Below are 20,859 nucleotides of genomic sequence, written 5' to 3'. Positions count from 1 at the left end.
CTTAATCACTTTTAGAATTACTTTTTTACTGCTTTTGAAATATTAAGAACTTTCGGAATGGCAAGTTTCTATCACATTCACTGGTGAGTCTCCTCCTTAGTGAAAGAAGTCTTAAATGTGAGTTTAAGGGCTTAGAAAAAATGTACTTTTTGGAATAAACAGAAAAAGGGTATTTAAGAGTGTTGATTCTGGAAAGTTAAAAACGAACTAAGGACCCAGATGGATTTGGAATAAGACTTTGAAATTAATTATAATAATCCTTCCTGTAAAAAAACTGCTGTTGCTTGTATTCCTTAGGGGAAAAAAATGACAGAATGGGACTTTGAAGGTTGGACACAAGAGGGAACTAGAAGAAACTAAAGATTACAATTAAAGGAGAAGGATACTTAAATTTGACTCATTAACACAGAATGGAGCAAAATAATTTAACATTGGACGTTTTGAAGGATATTTGTGAACAATGGACTCAGAAATTAATTTTAAGACTGTCTGCCATCATAGATAGATGATGGGTAAATGATGTTACAGAAGAGGAACAAGCTCTATTGGACAAGACTGGAATTGATTTGAATGTGGATTTAAACATGACAAGTTACAAGAATGATATGGAGAAAGATGATATACTGGATGTGCAAATGAAACCAGTTGATGTCTTAATAATTAAAAAGGATATACAAATATCAAACCAGAAGTGTGAATTCGATAACTTTTTTATACTGGATTTACGAAAGAGATCTGTTAAAGTTTTAAAGGATTCTCTGAGAAGGGACATAGAAAAAATGAAAAGAAATCAAGTTCTAGGACATTATTTGAAGGTATTAAAAACCAGGATTGTTAAAAGTACAGGGAAGGAATATAGAGTTGGCTTATTTGATCAAAGTTGAAATAGATATGTAGTTATCTCAGGTAACCCTTAATGGACTTTTGCTGACCAGAAATGAATGACAAGGCTGTAAGACTTTGTTTATAGTTAAGAGATATGGGAAGAAGAGAACATTGGCTGTATTTTAAAAGATGGTGATAAGTTAATAAAATTGTTTATACTTGTGAAGAATGGAGAAGTTACTTCTTTATATTTTTTTCTTTCTTTTCTTTTCTGTACTTTCTTTTTTTTCTTTTTACTCATATTTTTTAGTTTGTATTAGTTTTTATCTTTTCAACTGTAATCTTTAATAAAATTATTATTAAAAAAACTAACTTGAAGACACAAAAATAAATACATAAATAAATAAAAATAAAAATTAGATTGTACAGGGCACAAGGAAAGGCCTATGAAATTGCAATCATAACAGATTTCCCTAATTTATTAGCATTTTTTTATCAGCTAACAAAGTCTTCCATTTATGCAACTGGAAAGGAGCTTGGAGGTCACTTCATCTAAACCTCTGTTAAGAGCAAAATCTATAATAATAGATGCATTTACAACGTCCTTGTGAGATGGCCATCCAGTGACTGCTGAAAACATCTCCATTGAAGAAGAGTCCTTTATTTCTTATAGCAGGCACTGTTGAATAGTGCTAACTTTTAGGAATTATCTCTTAATGTTAGCCAGACTATGCTCTCCTGAAATTTTCATCCTTAGGGTCCAGGCCTCTGGAGCAACAGGAATATATTTACTCCCTCAACTTATAGTCGTTCAGATACTCGAAGACAGCAATCAGGTCTTCAGCTGATCAATAGCAAACATGTCCAAAAATATTCTACTGAACTGCTGCTCTTTGCCAATTAAATAGGAGTCCAGTTCAAACCAGTTTTACATCTTACTTTGACAGTGAGATTGAATCATGTGGTCTCCCACGAAATGGGTAAGACTTCAAAGTACTCAACTCTGATTAAAACAAATTCTTTATGCTAATTAGAAAGTGTCCTCCTTGTAATGAAGGTAGGGGACTATAAATGGTGTCAGCATAAATTCACCATATAATTTCTTCAGTTGTTTTGCTTGTTCTTAACAGCAACAGTATAAAGGGCAAGTCTCCTTGGCAAGCAGCTTTATTTTGTTTTAACACCACCGTTAGTGCTCACAAAGGCTTTATGATCGATGGCCTTGGCAGCTTTTGGTTCTGTTTCAGTTACAGAAAAGGGAATAGTAGCTTTCTTTACCACACCCCAGCTCAGGATATCACAATGAGCCTTGTTGCTGTCTGCCAGTGTGAGATACACAAGAGAATTACCACTGTCTTTGACTCTTGTTTATTATCCCCAAACAGAATTCAGTGTGGGATTCCCTTGCATCATTCTAATGCCACATAAACATAATTCCAATGTATCAAGCTTTTGATTATCTGATCATACTGATTGATCATACTTCATTAATCCTCTTACCAAAAGCCATTCATTAAATGCTGGTATATGCTTGCTATAATGAAAATTTTATCAGTGTTTAGACCTTTTTTAAAAAAATCAATCTTTCCTCAGCCTGATGTCTTTCAGTTGTGTCAAGTAACAGATCCCATCACCCATTCCCATGCTGGCTGGGAATTCTGAGAACTGCAGTACCAGAATCTCCGGATGGTGTGTTCCAGTAAGACTGGTCTTGAATAGCTGTGATCTCCATAGCTGGAATATAGCCTTGTTACTGTTCTTTTAATTTATATATTTATTGTATTTAATATAAAAAAGTACAACCAGTACAAAAAGAACGAAAAACATGAAACATATATTGCATACAATTCAGCTTAATTTTTAAATAAATCATTAAGCTTGGCTACATGGAATAGTCACTGGTTTTCCTGTTATGTCCATAAAGAACCAGCTCATAAATCAAAAGAAACATATATTGTTAACCAAAGATTGGAAATCTGGAGTAGCTGTATTTTTCTAATACTGAACAGTGATTTTCTTTAACACTAATTAAGGTCAGTATATAGAATGATAGTATGACAAGTTCCAAAAGTCTGTGGCAGAATTCAAAAGTATATTCCTATCATTTTAACTGACTGATCTAAGATCAGACACTTACAGAAAAGGACAGACTAAAAGGCCACCAATCTGCAGTTTCTCTTGCTTTAATTCACAGATTGGATTAAGGCTTTTGACTCTTCTTCATGACACTGATAAGAAAGGTGCGATGCTGCTTGCCATTTTCAGAGGTGTGAGCCACATGGTACAAAACAAGGAAACTGCTGGGGATCCCCAATAGGCACATCCCCCAGTTTCATGCTGCCCATTTCATCCTGTCACCCTCCCACTCTGCTGTGAGATGTTCATTGCTGTGCCTTGTTACTGACTGAGATTCTTTTCCTTGCCTCCTCATCTGAGTGTGTGGTGTGTATGTGCATGCATAAAAAATGGAAATTCTCCTAGGATAAAGAATTTCAAACATACTTGACGGGAACATTTGCACAGTTGGCCCATTTCTATTTCACAACTGAAAGTGCCCAGTGTAAGATATGAAGAACAGAAGCAACATAGCAAGATAAGAAACAACATCTATAGATGGAGCTAGAGCTAGAGATATATAGATATATGATGTAAACCTGGCTGTTTATTTCAGGAACTGCCAGGGGGAGGAGGGGAAAGCTGGGAGAGGATAACAACACCCTAAGCCTAAGGAAAACTGTTCAGCATCACTTTTTCATGTGTCTCCTCCCCTTATTGTTTGAAGCTTCCTTGTCAGCCTTTGCTTCTTCCTCTGCTTGTCCACTTTCCTCTGGATGAGAGTCGGTTCCTGCAGGGTTACATCCCTTTCCAGATATTCCATTCAGTTGTAATTTTCAAAGGATCTCTAAGACAGGAGACCAATTTTCTTTTATGATAAAAGTGGTTAAGAAACTGTAGGCTTTTAATTTTCTTTATAGTAGTAAATATTTGCTAGTTACTTTTCTTCTGGTGTGTCTTTGACACAAAGGAAATGTTTCATGGCTTGCTAACAATAGTGGAAAAACAGAGTGCATCGTGCTAGGATGCACATGAGGAAGAACACCATGTCTTCAACGCTCAGAGCAAAATTGTCTCCTATCTGATCATGAACTACTTTTAGCCTCTTTTATGGGAAGCAATATGTAAATGTTTTCAATAAATAATCACTATCTCCTTTAGAACTGAATCTGGAAGATGCTGATAAACTCTTTGTACAGTACAATTCAAGTTCTACTATTTAGCTCAACTATTTGCAGTGCTTCCAGATGTCACCTGGAATCCCATTAGTTGTTCCCTTCCTACACATGCCCTGGAAAAGGTCATGTGGGTAACTTCAGGTAGCCCAGGTAGAAATGTCAAATACAGGTTTAATTCCAATTAGGCTGAGAAAGACCTCTTATGAAGCAGATCTTTTTTTAGTCATTCATTGTCATTGCTGTCCCTTTGAAGAAAACACTCTAAGTGAATTGGACAATCTTTATACCAACAATCACTACAGGGAGACTGAAACATTTGGCAAAAGTCCTGTATATGTTAAAAAAAAAAATTACACACATACACACCCACTCACATAGACACACCCACAAGATTTTAGTTATGTTGTACCTAACCAGCGAAGCATTCACCATTTGTAGTTCATATAACATCACATTTGCATTGCAGTAGCAGTTTGAATCCTCATGATCCTCAAGGTAATTACTATTATCTTGCTGATCATAACTCAATCATGTAACTAATAATATTTTAATACAAGTTATACTGTCTTTCTAGATCCAAACCCTGCATTCATGAAAGCAGTGTCACATTCTAACAAATAAATTATCTTTTCTGATTTGGGTCAGAATTGTCCCTTGCTCTGTGTTATTTGTGAGGGTTGAATTGTCATAGCCAGTATCTTTTTTTTAAACACATTTCTGCTTCTCCTCCATACAATAGCATTTTATTTGCACAAATCCATATAGCGGATTTGCATTTTGCCAAACTATGTCGGAAGAGACATATACAATAAGAATTCCCAGTAGTCCTGGGAATGTGTTCACTTTTTGTGTGAGATGGAAAGTAGAAAGACAGCAGAGGGACAGTGCAAAAAATTGGCAATCACTGTCTCTACACTCAATAGCCTTTGCTTGGCAGACATTTATATTGAATCAAGTGGTCCTCAATTGAAAGCAAAACCTATAATGCATGTGATCATGCTCTTGTCTTTGCATATTACAAGGAAAATCCAGTATGCATAGAAAGTTGTTTCTCAGACAAAGATGATGTCCACAAATGTATACTGTCCATACTTAAGATTCAGCAGATGGAATTCTGTATCTAAGACCACAAGTCTGCTTGAAATGAGTTTTCAATATCAAAGGATGAGCACATAGAATTAATCCTGAAATTTAATTGGATGAAAACTTTACTGTTCTGAAGGGCTTATATCAGCCTTCCCCAGCTGTGGTGTATGTCAGCTTCTATCAAACCTATTATTCCTATTGGATAGGAATGTTAGTGATAGCATCAGGTTGAGGAAGACTAGTTTGCATGTTGTTAGAAACAAACAAAAAAACAAAAAAACAACTTTAAATTAGCACACCCAGTTCCAATTAAAGTAATATATGCATATGTCTCAGTTCACAGAAAAGAGCGAGTGTTGGGGTTCACTCCAGCCAAGATTCGCATACCTGCAAGGAATCCTGGAAGAGCAATAGAAGGGGGATTAGAGCAGCCTCCTCCAATGTTGTGATCTTTGCTTCTGAGAAAATTGGATCAAGAGGAAAGAGGCAAGTGGACTGGTACTGTTCGTAGTGGCACAGACATAGATCTACTTGGAGAAGACTTCTATGAAGCTTCTCCCCCCTGCCCTCAAAACCTAGAATCAGCATAGCTTTTCAGTTTTAACAGGAAAGTTCCCACTGATTTATCCAATAAAGTTTGTTTCATGTCTCTGGTAATTACAGTCTCAGTAAAACTGAAATAATTGATGCAAATTCTAATAATAATCAAACAATTAATCTTCATTTATTTTAACTAATTTCCAAATTACTGCACTGAAGTGAAATCTACAACTCTGCTCTTTGGGCTTTCTTAACCACTCAATAAACTAATGTTTAATAGGGCTGTACAGATAAGCCATATCCACATTTTTCAGCATTCAGATAAATCTGGAGCATATGCTTGGTGACCTGACTTTCTATGTAACAGAGATCATTAAAATCATGGGCTGAGTGATTTACAAGGACATAATTCCAGCCAGAGAAGCTCTGCTGAGGTTGTAAACAATCTGAGTTGTCATCAACATTATCTCAGGATACAACAGTAAATAAATCCAAGATGTCATTGATTTCACATCCCTCAGGTTTTACTCATTTGCGGGCTGCGTATGTGTGTGTGTGTTTGTATGTGTCAGATAATTATGCTTATGAGTGAAGTATCATGGCTGACAGGACCAATCCAAGATATTTTGTTATCTGCGCCAAAGGTTAAGATGGCACCCTTGCCAACAGCTTAATTGGCAGCTGAAGCTTACTTCAGTATTTAGGATAGCTAGTCAGCTTAGGATGTGCAAGAAAGCCACTTGAACACACAGTTTGATTCTCCAACACTCCCCAGAATCTAGTGCCTAAAGCAACTGTCTCATTCTGCCTAGTGACAGCCCAGATCTTGTCTGCTGCTGAGAGCAATAAGCTCACATTTCCCACTAATATCATGTCACATTGGATATGATGTCACTGTGCTTATGATACTCATGATGTTTCATGACAGATAGAAGAAAGCCAGCCATGCTGGTTGGGGAACTCTGGGAGTTGAAGTCCACATATCTTCAAGTTGCCAAGGTTGAAAAACACTGTTCTAGCTTATTCATGGATTTTACACGAGGTTCAGATGTAATTTGTAATTCTCCTGTTTTTCCCAATTGTTTCATCTGTTTTCCTTATTGGAGGAGGAATAAACTAATAACTATCCAATGCAGTTTGATTTATAAGGTTAAGAGCCCTTGATTTAGAAGCATCCTCAGAATGTACCTTTCTCCACTTCACTTCCTTTGTTGTTGTTTAAAGGGTAGCAAAACTGTGGTAATCCTCTGTATTTTCTCCTTGTATTTAACATTACTGGAAAAAGGCAGCACTGATGTCAAGCATGTGTCCCCTCTTGTTACTTAATAAGGCCCTTAGTCATGTCACAGTTAAAGCAGACTTGAGAGAACTAAAAAAGTTTCAAGTGTGACTTTGCTCAATTTCTTGGGGTGGGGGGGAGTGTTATGTGCCATTAGATTTTTGTCTAAAACAGATATAAAAAAACAGTAAGCTTCCTTCTCATGAGAAACATCAAATAATTTTTCAAAGAAAGGTCAAAGAGTTACAATAATAGTGATGGAACTTCTTGGGCAGGGGAACAGATTGTCTGTATATGGAAGATCTCCTAAGATGGCTTTTAAGTCCATGAAGAAAGAACAGTGTATAATCAAAAGAAACAGAGAATACTGCCTGGCCTTCTTTGTATATGGCCATTGTGTGAAGCTAACTTGATCAACATAGCTGTAGGTTTGTTTGTTTGTTTGTTTGGTAGTGGCATCAGTTTTGAAACCCTTATTTAGACCAATTTTGGGATAAATTTTGTGCTCATCTGTGAACCTGCTTTCTTTCCAAAGAGGAGGAGGAAATCTGATCTATCTTACTCTAAACTTTCAGAGTACTCTAAAGTTCGACATAGGTGTAAGCTACCTCCTCACCAATAGCTCAGAGTTTGATAAGGGTTGCGATTCCTTCCCTGTAGAGGTCACAAACATACTGATATTCTACAGGAGGTGGAGACACTTGTCATATTAAAACTGAACTCCTGCAGTCACTTCTCTAGAAATAAGCTTCCTCAAATGCAGTGGGTTTTAATTTTGAGTAGATATGTACAACATTGCGCTGTAAAAATTATATTTCTAAGAACAAGAGCTCTTTTCAGAAAGCCACAATCTTTTTAGGAGTAATCTGCTGGGGTCCATATGCTTAAGATAGAAGTAGGTTAGTCTACAGCCACAAATACCTCTTACCTCTTTGACCCCTCCTTTTCCCTCTTTCTGGAAACTTCATCCCCCCTTCCCGCAAACAACAGGCTGTAGGGTAGCATTTCCCAGAAATCTAAAATGAACCCTTGCTGATGGCTCTTGAAGGTATACCAAGGGCCACATGGCCACAGTAACAAACTGCAACTCTAAATCTTGGCTTCAGTTCACCAAATGGACAGAGGTGGGATATAAATGTAACCAGTCAAGCAATCAGCCAGCCAATTTATTCAATTGGCCGGAAAGTGGTAATAATGTTAAATCCTTAGGTTTGAACTACATTGGCCATTCATGCCTCAAAGCATTATGCTTTCCTGTACCGGGAGGGGCTGAATAGTAGGAGTTACACTATATACACAGAACATTCCGGGTCAAATTATTAGCACATTCAAGGCTTTATTTTTAATTATCTCCAGTTATAAAAATGAAATAGGAAGTCTGGGTCAGGTGTACACTGATTTGGTGTAAGGCAATGTCTTTGTATATGTAACATTATGGATCTAAAAACTGTCACAACAGGAGTGATCAGAACAATGATCCAAACAATGTGACAGAAAAAAATATTCCCCCTTTCCCACATACAATCAGGCCAATCCTGTATTCCCTCTTCTCTCTTTTAAGATAAGGATTCCTATTAATATCAATTATTTTTTGGATCAGTCCTAAGTTTCTTTACTCTGCAGTCCTACATTCACTTTCCTAGGTGGGTTCAGCCTACAGTATTGGCTCTCTGACTCCTCTACTAGCATAACATTGTAATATCCTCCTTTGTCTTATCCACTCAAACAGTTTTTTAAAAGTTTTACTGTTATGTTTATCTGGAAATTTAGGCAGGAACTTCAGAGCACAAAACTATCTCAGAGAGATAAACTATATAGTGGTCGCTATGTCGAAAACTGTATGTGGTCGCTAGAGTCGAAAACGACTTGATGACACATAATCAATCAATCAATCAATCAATTCTTTAAATTTATTTTTCCTGCAATGTCTTTAAATTACCAGCTGTAATTTGCAATTGCTCAAATTTTATATCAATAAATGATCTGTTAGGAAAAAAAGTTTCAATCTGAGTTGAGAATTACAAACATGGTTGAATATACAGAGATTCAAAACCAGACTTTTAAGTGCTCAATACTCATATCTGTCAGTTTTGCTTTCTCTCAGATGCTCTGTTATAAAGTTACAAATTTTTTCCATCCCACTTATGAAGTGTGCACATTTTGGTAAGTGTTTATATATTGCAATTGAACAGAATGCATATCTCACCTTTCCCTACTGAAAATCAGATCCTGTGCCAGATACTTAAATGAATATTTAAGAGTTTACAGACTTCCAGGTCAAAGTTTTCCACATGCCAGATGACCATGCAAATAGTCAGCACAGCATGGGGTTCCCAATCCAATACCCTCCAGAAGTGTAGGGCTACAACTACCACCCACAGCATGATCATTCCTGGAGTTAGAGTTTTGTTTTTGGATGGGTTATATTAAGGTTAAAAACAAAGCCCAAAGGTCTGTTCTTGGGTACAGGCCAGAATAAAGTAGGTAAGAAAGATGTCCAGGTATAAAAATCCATTTAATTCAGGAGCATGCAGCTAGCAGGCCACACTTTCTAAAAGCAATTTTTGAGCCTCAAATGCCATGAGGGGTGTGACTGATGACATCATAGTGTTGGGGGGATGGGGAATGAGGAGGTTTAAGAGGCAAAATGGGTACTTTTTGCCCCTTAAATTCCTCATGTGTCTCCAATTTTTTTTTTTTAAGGTTTAAATATTGGCCTCACCCACTCTGGACAGGGATTGCAAAATGGGTGCTGGATCTGTGGGTTCTGCGCCTAGATTTTAATTGCATGCGAAAGGCACTTAAAGCCAAGCAAGACACAGCAGTGAACACAATGTATTACTGTTATGTGTTGGGTTTGTTTGAATTCCAAGTAATATACTGCATGTAAGAATTGCACTTTCCCCCTATCTCCTACCTTCCCATTACCATCCCACCAAGCTGCTTTTGGGGTCATGAGGTAAACTATACCAGGAATATATATATAATGGATACTTGCATTTTTTTTTTCACCCACAGGAGGAAGGATAACTTGAGGAGAGTGGTTTATATTAGGTGAAAACATTTAAGCTCTTTGTGCATTGACTCTGATCTGATACCCCACCAACACCACCAACACCACCACACACACACACACACACACACACACACATACATACACACTGCAGTTGCTATTAACTCTTGGGGGAGGGAAGCATGGGAGAGGATGACATCATATCTAACTGCCCCTCCATGTGAATCAATCAACTCTAGAGGGGAATCCTATTGTCTGAAATGGGGGGTGGAGGAGGAGATATATTTCCCCATCCTCAATATATGGCATCCTTGTTCAGAGGCAATATTCTTGGAAAGAAGGCATTCAACAAAGGGAGGCTTTGAGGAGACTAGAGATCTGCCAAATTGCTTGAGAGAGTAATCATTTAATTGCATAGTATTTATTTCTAAGATTTATTTGTCGCCCTCTAGGTAATAGCTCTCAATCCAATGTACTGCAAAAGCACAGATAAAACCCATGTAAATCAAAAGTAGTACAACAAAAAAACCAATTACCAGAATCAATTAAAACAGCAATTATAAACAACAGAGGCTAATATAAGCATCTAAAAATGTCATGGAGCTAGACCTACTTAAAATGCAACTCAGGAAGCTGCCTTGAACCAAGTGAGGCCCCTGGTCCAGCTAGCCCAGCACTGTTGGCAAGGACTGGCAGTAGCTCATGAGGGTTTCAAGCAGGCCTTTATTTATTTGTATTTAACCTGGTGTTTACAGCCTACCTTTTACAGCAGTGTTTCTCAGCCTTGGCAACTTTAAGATTTGTGGACTTCAACTCTCAGAATTCTAGGAGTTCTGGGAGTTGAAGTCCACACAACTGAAAGTTGCTGAGGTTGAGAAACACTGTTTTATAGCCTTGCCTGGAGTTGCTAGGGCTGAACCTCAAACCTTCTGCATGGGAAGCAACATTCTAACACTGAACTATATAAGCAAGATAAGGAGACTAAAATGCCCAAGGAAATAGGAAGGTCTTCCCTCTGGTGCTGAAAAGATAACAAACAGGCTTTCCACCGAAGTTCTTCCATACCTGGGATGGTGGAGGAGGGGAGCTGCTTCTGAAAAGGCCTATTCATAACCATTTGCAACATGGGAGGGCTCCTGGAATTGTAATGTCTGTTTTTGCCAAACTATTTCTCGCAAACGTATAATGCACACCATCTGAATTTACAATAATTATTAGTAATGCTGTGTCAACATATTCTAATCCATTTTTTCCAAGTATTCCCAATAAATCTAATGGAAAAGACATTCCAGGAAGCCCTCATTTAGCAACTGAGTCATCTAGTGACCATTCACAATTATGACAGTGATGAAAAAGTAACTTTGCAACCAGTCCTCGCATTTACGACCTTTGCAGGTCTGTAAAATAAAGGAAAGCTGAAATAAGATCATAAGCACAGTTGTGATTTCACTTAGTGACCACTTCACTTAATGACCAAGTCGCAGGTCCTGATTGTGGTCACTAAATGAGGACTATCTGTACTTAATTCCCAAGGAAAGATGTCATAAGGGAATTTCTTTCTTTGGCTTTTTCATTCAGAAAGTAGAGACAGCCAGGAAGTTAAAGAAAGATGTGTAACAAAATGCAACAACTTTGGCTATCTTGCAAGTATAAAATGAGCCCCCAAACTATCCCAAAATAAATTCTAAGGTACTCTGAGAATGAGGTAGAAAAGGAAACAGAAGTTTCTTTTGCGGGGCAAATGGAACAAGGATTGGAAAACATAATTTTTGCTTAGCGTCAATTATATTTATGTATATAATTTTATATAATATAATTATAATTTTGCAAGTTTTAAACAAAGGAAAGGAATTTGAAATTCATTCAACATTAATCATTTTCTCATTGGACTGATGTTTCATTGTAGGGGTTCTCCCATTGTCAACATACAATAGCCTATTCTTAGAATAATCAAGTCTTCAAATTCAGCATTTGTCACATATCTAAAGGTTATCTAAATATTTTCAGTTCAGGCATTTCCCCATTGTAGTTATTCAAAGTATTATCAAGAAGTAAAGCATTTTTAATGTATATTCTTTAGAGTGTACCTCAAGAAAAGGTAGAGTTTGGACATGGTAGAAAGAAGAATGATTACCAAGGACAGAAAGGAACGGAGATGCACAGTGAATGGCATTGGTGTAAACTAGATCTAGCTATATTTTCTTTTTCTTATTTTAGCCCCTTTAATTTATTTTGCTTATTATCACTTCCCCCCTTCCTACGTTTTGAATCATGTTGCTTACTCCAAGAAGGAAAAATGTGATGGGTATGTATGTTAGAAAGCATCACAATGAAGCATTGACTGTTTAGAGCAAACCAACCTCTACTCCAACCTCCTGGCACCCAAACACATGGAATCACAACCCACAGGATTCCCAGGCTGCACAGCCATATGGGTACTAGTTCAGCTATCCAGAGGGCATTATATTGGAGGGAGGCTGGTTTGAGGATTTAGTCAAGCCTACAAGGAAGCTAGCAAAATTATTCAACTAGTTGTTGGTGGATGGGGTTGGAACAGGACAGAGAGAAGAAGCAACTTTAGAGAGGAAGCATTTAAGCCCAAAACATAGTTCAAAGGGAAAAACGTTTGTGCCAGATTATTCATTTGTTGTTTGCTACATGCGGATGTTTTTTAGATTAGATTTTTTTTAGATTTTTTTTAATCCCGCCTTTATTATTTTTACAAATAACTCATATTCGTACCTAACATACCTAATATTCCTATCTCCTCCTATTTTCCCCACAACAACAATACTGTGAGTGAGTTAGGCTGAGACTGCCCCAAAGTCACCCAGCCGGCTTTCATGCCCAAGGTGGGACTAGAACTCACAGTCTCCTGGTTTCTAGCCTGGTGCCTGAACCACTTCACCAAACTGGCTCTCTAGTAGACTTCACTTTTCCTCCAGAGTTCAAGGCAGCACACAGAGCAGTCCGGACTTCACTTTTTCTACAACAAGCCTGTGAGACAGGTTGGACTGAGTGATAATAATTGGCCCAAAGCCACTCAGGCCCTAATCTGCTACCAATAAAAACTTCACCTGTGGGGATAAGGTATACTCCTCTATCATAAAGAAATTAAAAGACTATCACAACTAAAGATAAGCCAGGACCGCTTTCTATGTGATGTTTTTTAACATTTATGCAAGGATATTTCATTTTGCTACATAGTCGTTCTAGTTATTTTGAGTACTTAATTATGTTGAGCCAAACTGAGAGCCAGTTTGGTCTAGTGGTTAAAGGTACCAGGCTAGAAACCAGGAGACTGTGAGTTTTAGCCACATCTGAGGCCCAAAACCAGCTGGGTGATCTTGGGCCAGTCACTCTTTCTCAGCCCTCAGAAGAAGGCAATGGCAAGTCACTTCTGAAACACCTTGCCAAGAAAACTGGAGGGACCTATCCAGGTAGTTACCAGGAGTCAACACTGACTTGAAGGCACCAACAAAAAAAAAAATTATATTGAAGTTAAAACTTGGTTTTTATTGTAGGGGGAGACTTGTGTTACCAGACTCCTTCTGATTTTTGGCTACCATAAACTAATACAGCTCTCTTCCTGCAATGGTAACAATTTGATTTCTATGTGACTACATTCTGCAGCATTTTGGATGCAAATTTTTATCTTAGTGCTTCTAAACGGTGACTCCCAACACTAACAGTCAACTTGGCCTTGTGCTAGTATTCTGATTTTTCTTCCTTAACTCTCTCTCTCTCTCTCAAGAAGAAAATGTGAAGTGGTAAGAAAGCACAGAAAGTTCACAAATGGAAGACCATAATGCCTTGAACTCTCCCTTTCTAAGGTTTTGTAAATAAGGTAGGGTGATTACAGAGGAACATACACTCAAAGTCTTCATTCTTTCATTTATCTGCCCAGAGTAAGAAATGCTGGAGGATCAAGGTTGGGTCAGGACATTTCACTGCTTGATGGCACCTCTTCCCCATTCACACATAGAAGCTGATGAAGGCTACAAGCTCTTTTAGGCATCCAACCAGCACATCTTGTTTTCTGATAAAGAGTAACAGCTGGAAAACTCATGAACCCTCTGACCTCAGTCTGCAACCCTATGGGGGGCTCTGCCTTTAAGAAAGGCCTCTCTGGATAACTTTCCCTGTCCTGGAGGATCAATCTCATTCCTCAGAATCCTGTAATTATAATTTTACTTCAGTTTTCACCGGAATCATTGAAAATCTACAGTAACTTCCTTAGGCACTTTTACAAGACCATATAAGTCTCTCTCCCCCCCCCCCCCCCCAAATTTGGCATTTCTACCAGTAAACAGATGGAACTGCAAGCATTCCCTCAGGTATGGGGAATTTGAAAGCAAGGGCTACCTATCTCTCTCCTAGGGTTATACAGAAAAGCGCTGAGGAGAAAGGAAAAAATTGGCAGTCACAACACTAGTATTGCCCCCTGCTGGAAAAGGCACCTTTGCGGGATTTTAGCGGCACCAGTCACCAAGGAGGATTGAGAGGCCTCAGGAAAACTGGGACTTCTGTGCGTGCGCGCATGCACTGGACGGTGGCTGTTAGAAAAAAGTCCTTTTCTGTAAAGTGGTGCCCTCGGACTTGTTGGACTAGTACTCCCATCATTCTCAACCAACAGGGTCATGAAAACCAGTCCCACAGCTCTAGAGGTCACCGGTCGGGGAAGATCCGACCTCGCTGTCTCCCTCCTAACGCGTCTGGGGCGGCGGCCTTAACTGAAGAAACCAGCGCGGCAGTTTACCTCAGGATCAACGCCGGCGCCCGCCTTTCCCTGGGCAACCGGGCTCCTTTCCCGCAAAGTCAGCCTTCCGTCGCCCCAGGCGAGCAGAAGGCCACACAGCTCCCCGAGCGCGAGGTTACCCAAATCGCCAAAGAAACGGCGACGAGCCGGTCTTGGCATAACAAACAGCGGAGCAGCCCGGCAAAGGTTGGCGCCGCGCCGGGGAACGACAGTACCAGCCAGGAAGAGACCCGACGGGGAGAAAACGGCGGCGCGGAGCCGAGGGAAGAGAAAGAAACCGGAAGAAAAGTTGGCCCGAAAGACCGTTAGATGAGCTCCCACAGACCGGCGACCGGTCGGGTTTGTAGGGCGGCCATCCAACACGGAGCGGAGCCCGACTCCGCGACGCTAACGAGACCTTAAGGGAGACTCCTGGGCGGGGGGACGCGGGCGAAGGATCCAAGAGCCGATTCACTCCAGTCCCTCTTCTGCCACCCTCCGTCCCTCCCCTCCCCTTTATTCTAAGAAAGAAGCAAAGGAGAAAGCCGAAGAGATTGGAAAACCGAGCCGAAGGCAAAGGAAAGGCACAAAGGCAAAGTGCGGGCTGGGGGCTAGCGGATAGGAAGCCGCCTTTCTCCGAAAGGCGTACGGTACTGTAAAAAAGACAAGGAATGGATAGATAAATCCACCCACACTGCGCGAGCTTTTTGAGCTCTCCCGTCTAGATACCATAACCTTAATCTGTGGTTCTGATTATTGCAAATTGTTGTTTAAATTGCTCATTTTTATACTTTGAGATTCTTTACAAAAGAAGGGGCATATAAATCTTTTGAGTAAATGGCATCCCGAAAACTCACACTTTTTTCGGGGGAGGGGTCCTTTGGGGGCTGGCCTAATGGAGCTCTTGCCCTAAGAGGAACGCTGGCATCCCTGCTCCGGCCAGGACCGCCTGCTCCCTGATTCCAGGAGCAATTGTAAGAGCCTCGGTCTCCGTGGTACTCTCGCGAAGAACCGTCGACGACCGCGCTCCCAAGGACCGGGGCGGGAGGGAGCCGCGCGGAGGCCGTGCCTCAAAGGCCAGACAGCGCCTCGACTCGCGCGCCCCGCAGACCCAGCGTCCGCGCCCTTCGGGGCTTGCGCCAAGTACTCAGGTTTCCTCGCCCGGCCGCGGAGCCGCCTTACCTGCGTGGCTCATCTTCCGAAGTCTCCCCCAGCTCGGCAGCCGATCTCTCCCCCTTTTCGCACCCAAGGTCTCAAATCATATTCGCAGTTTCCACGGTTTGGGTGGCTCCCTCGGCGGAGCCCCCGGGCAGCTAAAGTTCAGGTCGGGGCATGGATGGATCGGAAAGGGGCGGGGAGGAATCCGTTCAGCAAGTTGCACGGGGAGAGAGCGCGCGCGGCGGCGGTCTCTCTCCCAAAGTGTCCGACACCCCCTCGGGCGGAAAAGAGGGCAGCGAGCTAGGCGGCTGGCTCGCCCGAGCGGCACCAACGACGGGCGCTCAGTGCCGTGGACAGCTGCCGTCGCCCTGCCCCATCGCTGCTATCAGCTTGTTGCAACTGGAAGGTCCCTGCCAGTCGCTGATCGCCGAGCGCTGCCCAGGGAAGCTGCTGCTCTCCTCCTCCTCCTCCTCCTCCTCCTCCGGCCGACAAGCATTTTCCTTCCTTCGCTGCAGAGGAAGCCCTTTTGCTCACGCAGGGACTGAAAAGCAGCAGCGAAAGAGGGGGGGCGGGGGGCGAGCACGAACGCCAAAAACAAGCTAGAAATTTAAAGAGACCGCGGCTGCCGCTTTTCTCAGGTTTAGAAGGCCACGGATGGGAAAGGAGGAAAGGAATACTGTACCTTCTCTTCTCCACTCCTCCCGCTCCGGCTCCCTACCCATTGCCAGTCTGACCACAGAAATTAAACGGGTTTAAAAGAAGTGTTAAAAGCAAAAGGGACTTCCTCATGCGCGCATCCTGAGCAGATTATACAGTGGAACTCATGGCAACCAGACAATTCTACTGTTATCACTGCTACTGACTTAAGTCACTTTGCAAGATAATGCGAGACTGTTGAAGTTCAGCAGCAGCCCCAAATGTTGATGAGATCGGGTTCATCCTAAGACTTTTCCCCCTCCCCTCCCCTTCCCTCCCACCACGCCAGGCAAAGATCCCTATGGGCACACTCGCGCATCCCTCCCCCTCCCTGCATAGGCGCAACCCCAGCTGAGCAGAAAGCTACCGCAGAGGCAGCAACTGGAGAGCTCTGCCCTCGATCCACTTGCCAGGGCTTCAAAACCTCAGTGCGGGAAGCCCCAACGCTTCTCGGATCTGGGGTTTTCTGTGATTCAGCGGGCGATTCTAAAAGCCCCGCAGAAGCCCCGTTCGCCTCTGTTGCTTAGGAAAGATCCTCAACCGCGATCTCGCAGGGAGCTAAACGGTCCTGTCGCCTTCTTTTTACATGCTGGAGCGGCTCCCCTTAACTCCTCTAGAACCAACCCCAATCCTGCGGCATAAACGGACTAGAGAGATTCACTGCCAGGCCAGTAGGCACAGACCGGCACCCTGAAGTCCTAACCTGCATCCAACGTGGAGCTTCACAGGAGGGTTTGAGCAGTGGAAAGGACTGGCTGGTGGCTGATGTGGGGGGATACTTCCAGGGAGGGGAGCAGAGAAGGGGGAGGCGAGGAGGCCCGCTCTCCCCCTCTGCACAGACAGAGTCGCTGTTGCCCTGCTTCCAGGAGGGCGAAGGAAGATGGATCGGGCCTGGTCGGTGGAGGGAGTTTACCTGGAAAGACACTGCAAGCCCTGCTCTTGGGTGAAAATGTGATGTGGAATGAAGCGATTCCTCCAGCATCAAACCTCAGTCTGGGAAGAGGCAAGAAACGCTTTAATCCCTTGTTGGGGTTAACTCGCCCTTCCCCCTTAGCTCGACCCTGCTCTTTCTGAGCTCAGGAAAGATGACATCGTTTCCTCACCCAGCAGCCCCATTGATAACATCTGACCGTCTGCTGTGCTGCGATGGCTGTTGCCCATTTTACAGCCAAGTGAATAGAGGTTATAAATGAGGGGTCTGGGTGGAGGAATCCCACTGCAGTTTTGGACCTACTTGAATTCTGTGGGAGTTCCCATAGCACTGCACTGACGTCCTCACCAGAATCTGTTCAAGGACCAATAGAAACGTTTGTAGGTGAAGCAGGGGACTAATGAGGACAACATGATATATCGATGGAACTGATTACAGGGATCTGAGAATAATTCTTAACCAGGTAATTGCTCACTTAGATTAACTGCCCAGCTAAGTTAATATGGGAACAATAATGTAGCAAAATGTGTTTACAGAAGTGGCTGCTACTAGAAGAAAAAGCATGCTGAACCATAGGAAAATAGGACATCTTCCAATGCAACTGTAGTTTAATTTGGTTGCTTGATTTATGTTCTGACTTTCCTTCAGAAGCCCCAGTTACCCTATATAAAATTGCTTCCGCCACATTTATTCCCACAAGGATTCTCTGAGATGGGTTTAGCTGGGGAAGAATGGCTGGGCCAAAACCAGTCACTGAGCACTTGGGTCTCTCCAATCCTAACCTAACCGCATAGACCACGCTATAATTTTTGTAAGTGAAAAATGGATAGTGAGAAATATGTTAAGGATTTGTTACTCTGGAGTATCATTCAGCCTGATTTCATAGGCATGATAAAAGTCTCTTCTATTCTCCTAAATGCATTTATACATTTTCCCCCATCAGCTTGTTTGGTTCTTCCAAAACAATTTCCCTGGATACTTATGAAAATCTACACTTTTGCTCAATTGTACAATCATTCCATACCAACAATCCTAGTGTGACAGATTCACATTCCTTTGCTATTTGTTTTTCTAAAGGATGTGTTTCTGTCAGCATATTCATTATAATTTTGATCACTAAGTAAAAAGTGGTGGTGGGAGGACAGGAACCTAGTGCATATAATTTCCAATGTGATTAATGATAAATTATGCAGAAACGTCCCCACTTCTGTGCCTGCATCAGTGTAAAAATAAACCTTTCTTTTTAAAAAGTGTTTGATATATTCTTTGGAGGCTGCATTCCATTTTCCTAACCTAAGGTGACCATTTTCCTGTCTGCTTATTCAAGGATTGTTGCCCAGTTCCACATTCTTTGCCATTGTTCGATATTTTTAGTGGCTTTAATTACAGTCTATACATTTTCATAAATCTGTATTTGTCTGCAGCAGCCCTGGACCATGGGTAAAGTGATCTTATGAGTATTTGTCCAGGAAAATATATATAATACTGAAGTATCAATAATGCATAATATATTTTCACAGTAACAAGAATGCATTATATACATTCACATAAGCAGCCATTAAAAATGGTGGATTTCAGAATGGTTACAAGAATGAAAGGCTCTGGATTGAAAAAGGATCAAACCATGACATTTGACCTGATTAACTTGCTCTTTTTGGGGAAAAAAAAAGTCAGTTGTAAGTTTCGTTTATTGGCTTTATGATTATTTGTGGTTCTAAAGTTTGTATGTCACCTAGATTGACTTTGGATAGGAGTTTCATTCAGTAATGTACAACTGCCAAGAGATCTGCACAGGACAAGAAGATGGATCTATTGATAGTTGAATTTATATCTATAAACTCTTACCTCTGTGAATATGGAAATAGAACTATTAAAATATAATGTAATATTGGCAAATATAGTAATCAAATATCATTCCTTAAGAAAGGAAACACTGAGGATAATTATAAGGGTTTTCATCCTATACTACTCATGTAATGTACGAACACTCAAAAGACGTGAGAGAGCTGAAATCATGTGAGCGAATTGCAACAGCCAACTCCAGACTGGAGCCCTTCCAGATGTATTGTAAGCCAGTATATCCTGAAGACACCAAGTCAGGGAAAGCTAAATGAAAGCAATATTTCTTACACATCATCTGGTTTCTAGCACAGTTCTAGGCAATACTGTGTTCTTTCCAATCCGGAGTTGCCTTTGACTCAATGAGCCTCCCCTAATCCCCATGCAAACATGTCGGAAAAGATCCATGGAGGGTAAATACTCTCTTCTTGCTGCTAGCAGACAAAATCCAGAACCAAGGCTGCGCTCTGTTTTACTTTTTACCCGCTGTGACCAGATAGAAGGGGGGCACAAGGCAGAAAGGGAGGGGAGGGCTATGCCTGCAGCGGTGCCATACTGTCCACAGTGGTTCGGCTTGGCCGATTTTTTAAATTTTTAAATTTTAAATTTTTCTTTTAAGATGGGACCTCCCCATCTGACTTGGGCTTCCCTGATTGTCTGCTTCCAAGGCACGGGGTTAAGGACTTCCCTTTATGGAATGTTGAATGCAGCCAGAAAAGTAGTCAATAAGTCAGCAGATAAACTAAAGCCAAGCCAGCCCTAGTTTGGGTTCCCCCCCAAAAGCAAAGGTCAGGATCTTGGCAGGAAAAGTGTATCAGGAAGCTCCATCAGACAATTAAAGTTTCAGGCATATGGATAGATACTGCTCCACCAATAAGCTAATCAGTGTTTTACACTGGAAATTTATAGCTACTTCTCCCTTAGTCAGCTGATAATAATAACTCAGCTGGTAACTCCCTGATCTGGCTGCAAGATCATCCGTATATATTGAGGCACATTTGTAAATAAAAATATATAGGTGCTCCTGAGTTCATGTTGTTTGCTTGGCAACAGTACACTAATCGTTTGCTTTATTCTGGTGGTGGTTTTTTTTTTTTAACTTCCCAGTCTAGCCTACAGACCTGTGATTCCTATCCAAGTACTAACCAGCTAAGTATTTGTTGAGCTTGCAAGTTCAGACAAGGTTATCCAGGTACTTTTGAACAGATCTTTCTCTGCTTTCTGATATTCAGCCTACCAATGGTGCTGTTTAAATGGGCTGGGGGTTGCACTACAGGGTCTAAATCAGTCAAGGGCAGAAGGTCTCAGGTTAGTGGGGAAAATCTGGATCCAGAGATAGAGCTTGGCTTATTTGGTGCAGAAAGCTAAGTGTGATTGTCTGATGTCTCTTCCTCCACTGAAGATTCTTGACTACTGGACAAACCCCCTTTCCCTGAAGGAAGCAATGCAAATGACATCATTTATCCATTGGGGAAGCACATTCCAGCAAGGCAGGTGCCTGGTACCACATCTCTCCTTCCA

At 41.3% G+C, this 20,859-nt stretch overlaps 1 protein-coding gene across 4 annotated transcripts in view; it reads right to left on the bottom strand.

The window, feature by feature from the left end:
* FGD5 (FYVE, RhoGEF and PH domain containing 5) overlaps positions 1-17,554 on the bottom strand; it is a 153,955-nt gene extending 136,401 nt beyond the window's left edge. For 2 of the 4 annotated variants that reach the window (XM_088134286.1, XM_088134287.1), the window contains exon 1: positions 15,897-16,378. In XM_088134286.1, the coding sequence (XP_087990412.1) occupies positions 15,897-15,909 (13 nt within the window). In that variant the 5' untranslated portion in view covers positions 15,910-16,378. Of the gene's footprint in view, positions 1-15,896; positions 16,379-17,481 lie in introns of those variants that run through there. The other 2 variants (XM_088134288.1, XM_007429460.4) reach the window with 2 other exon arrangements.
* Between the last annotated feature and the right edge of the window lie 3,305 nt (positions 17,555-20,859).

The sequence above is a fragment of the Python bivittatus genome, unplaced genomic scaffold (assembly GCF_059951505.1).
Source record: "Python bivittatus isolate LINGU-HERP-01145 unplaced genomic scaffold, Pbiv_v1 ctg000080_np1212, whole genome shotgun sequence".
Taxonomy (NCBI): Eukaryota; Metazoa; Chordata; class Lepidosauria; order Squamata; family Pythonidae; genus Python; species Python bivittatus.
Note: the sequence above shows the minus strand (reverse complement) of the source record. Positions and strands in the feature narration are given on the sequence as shown.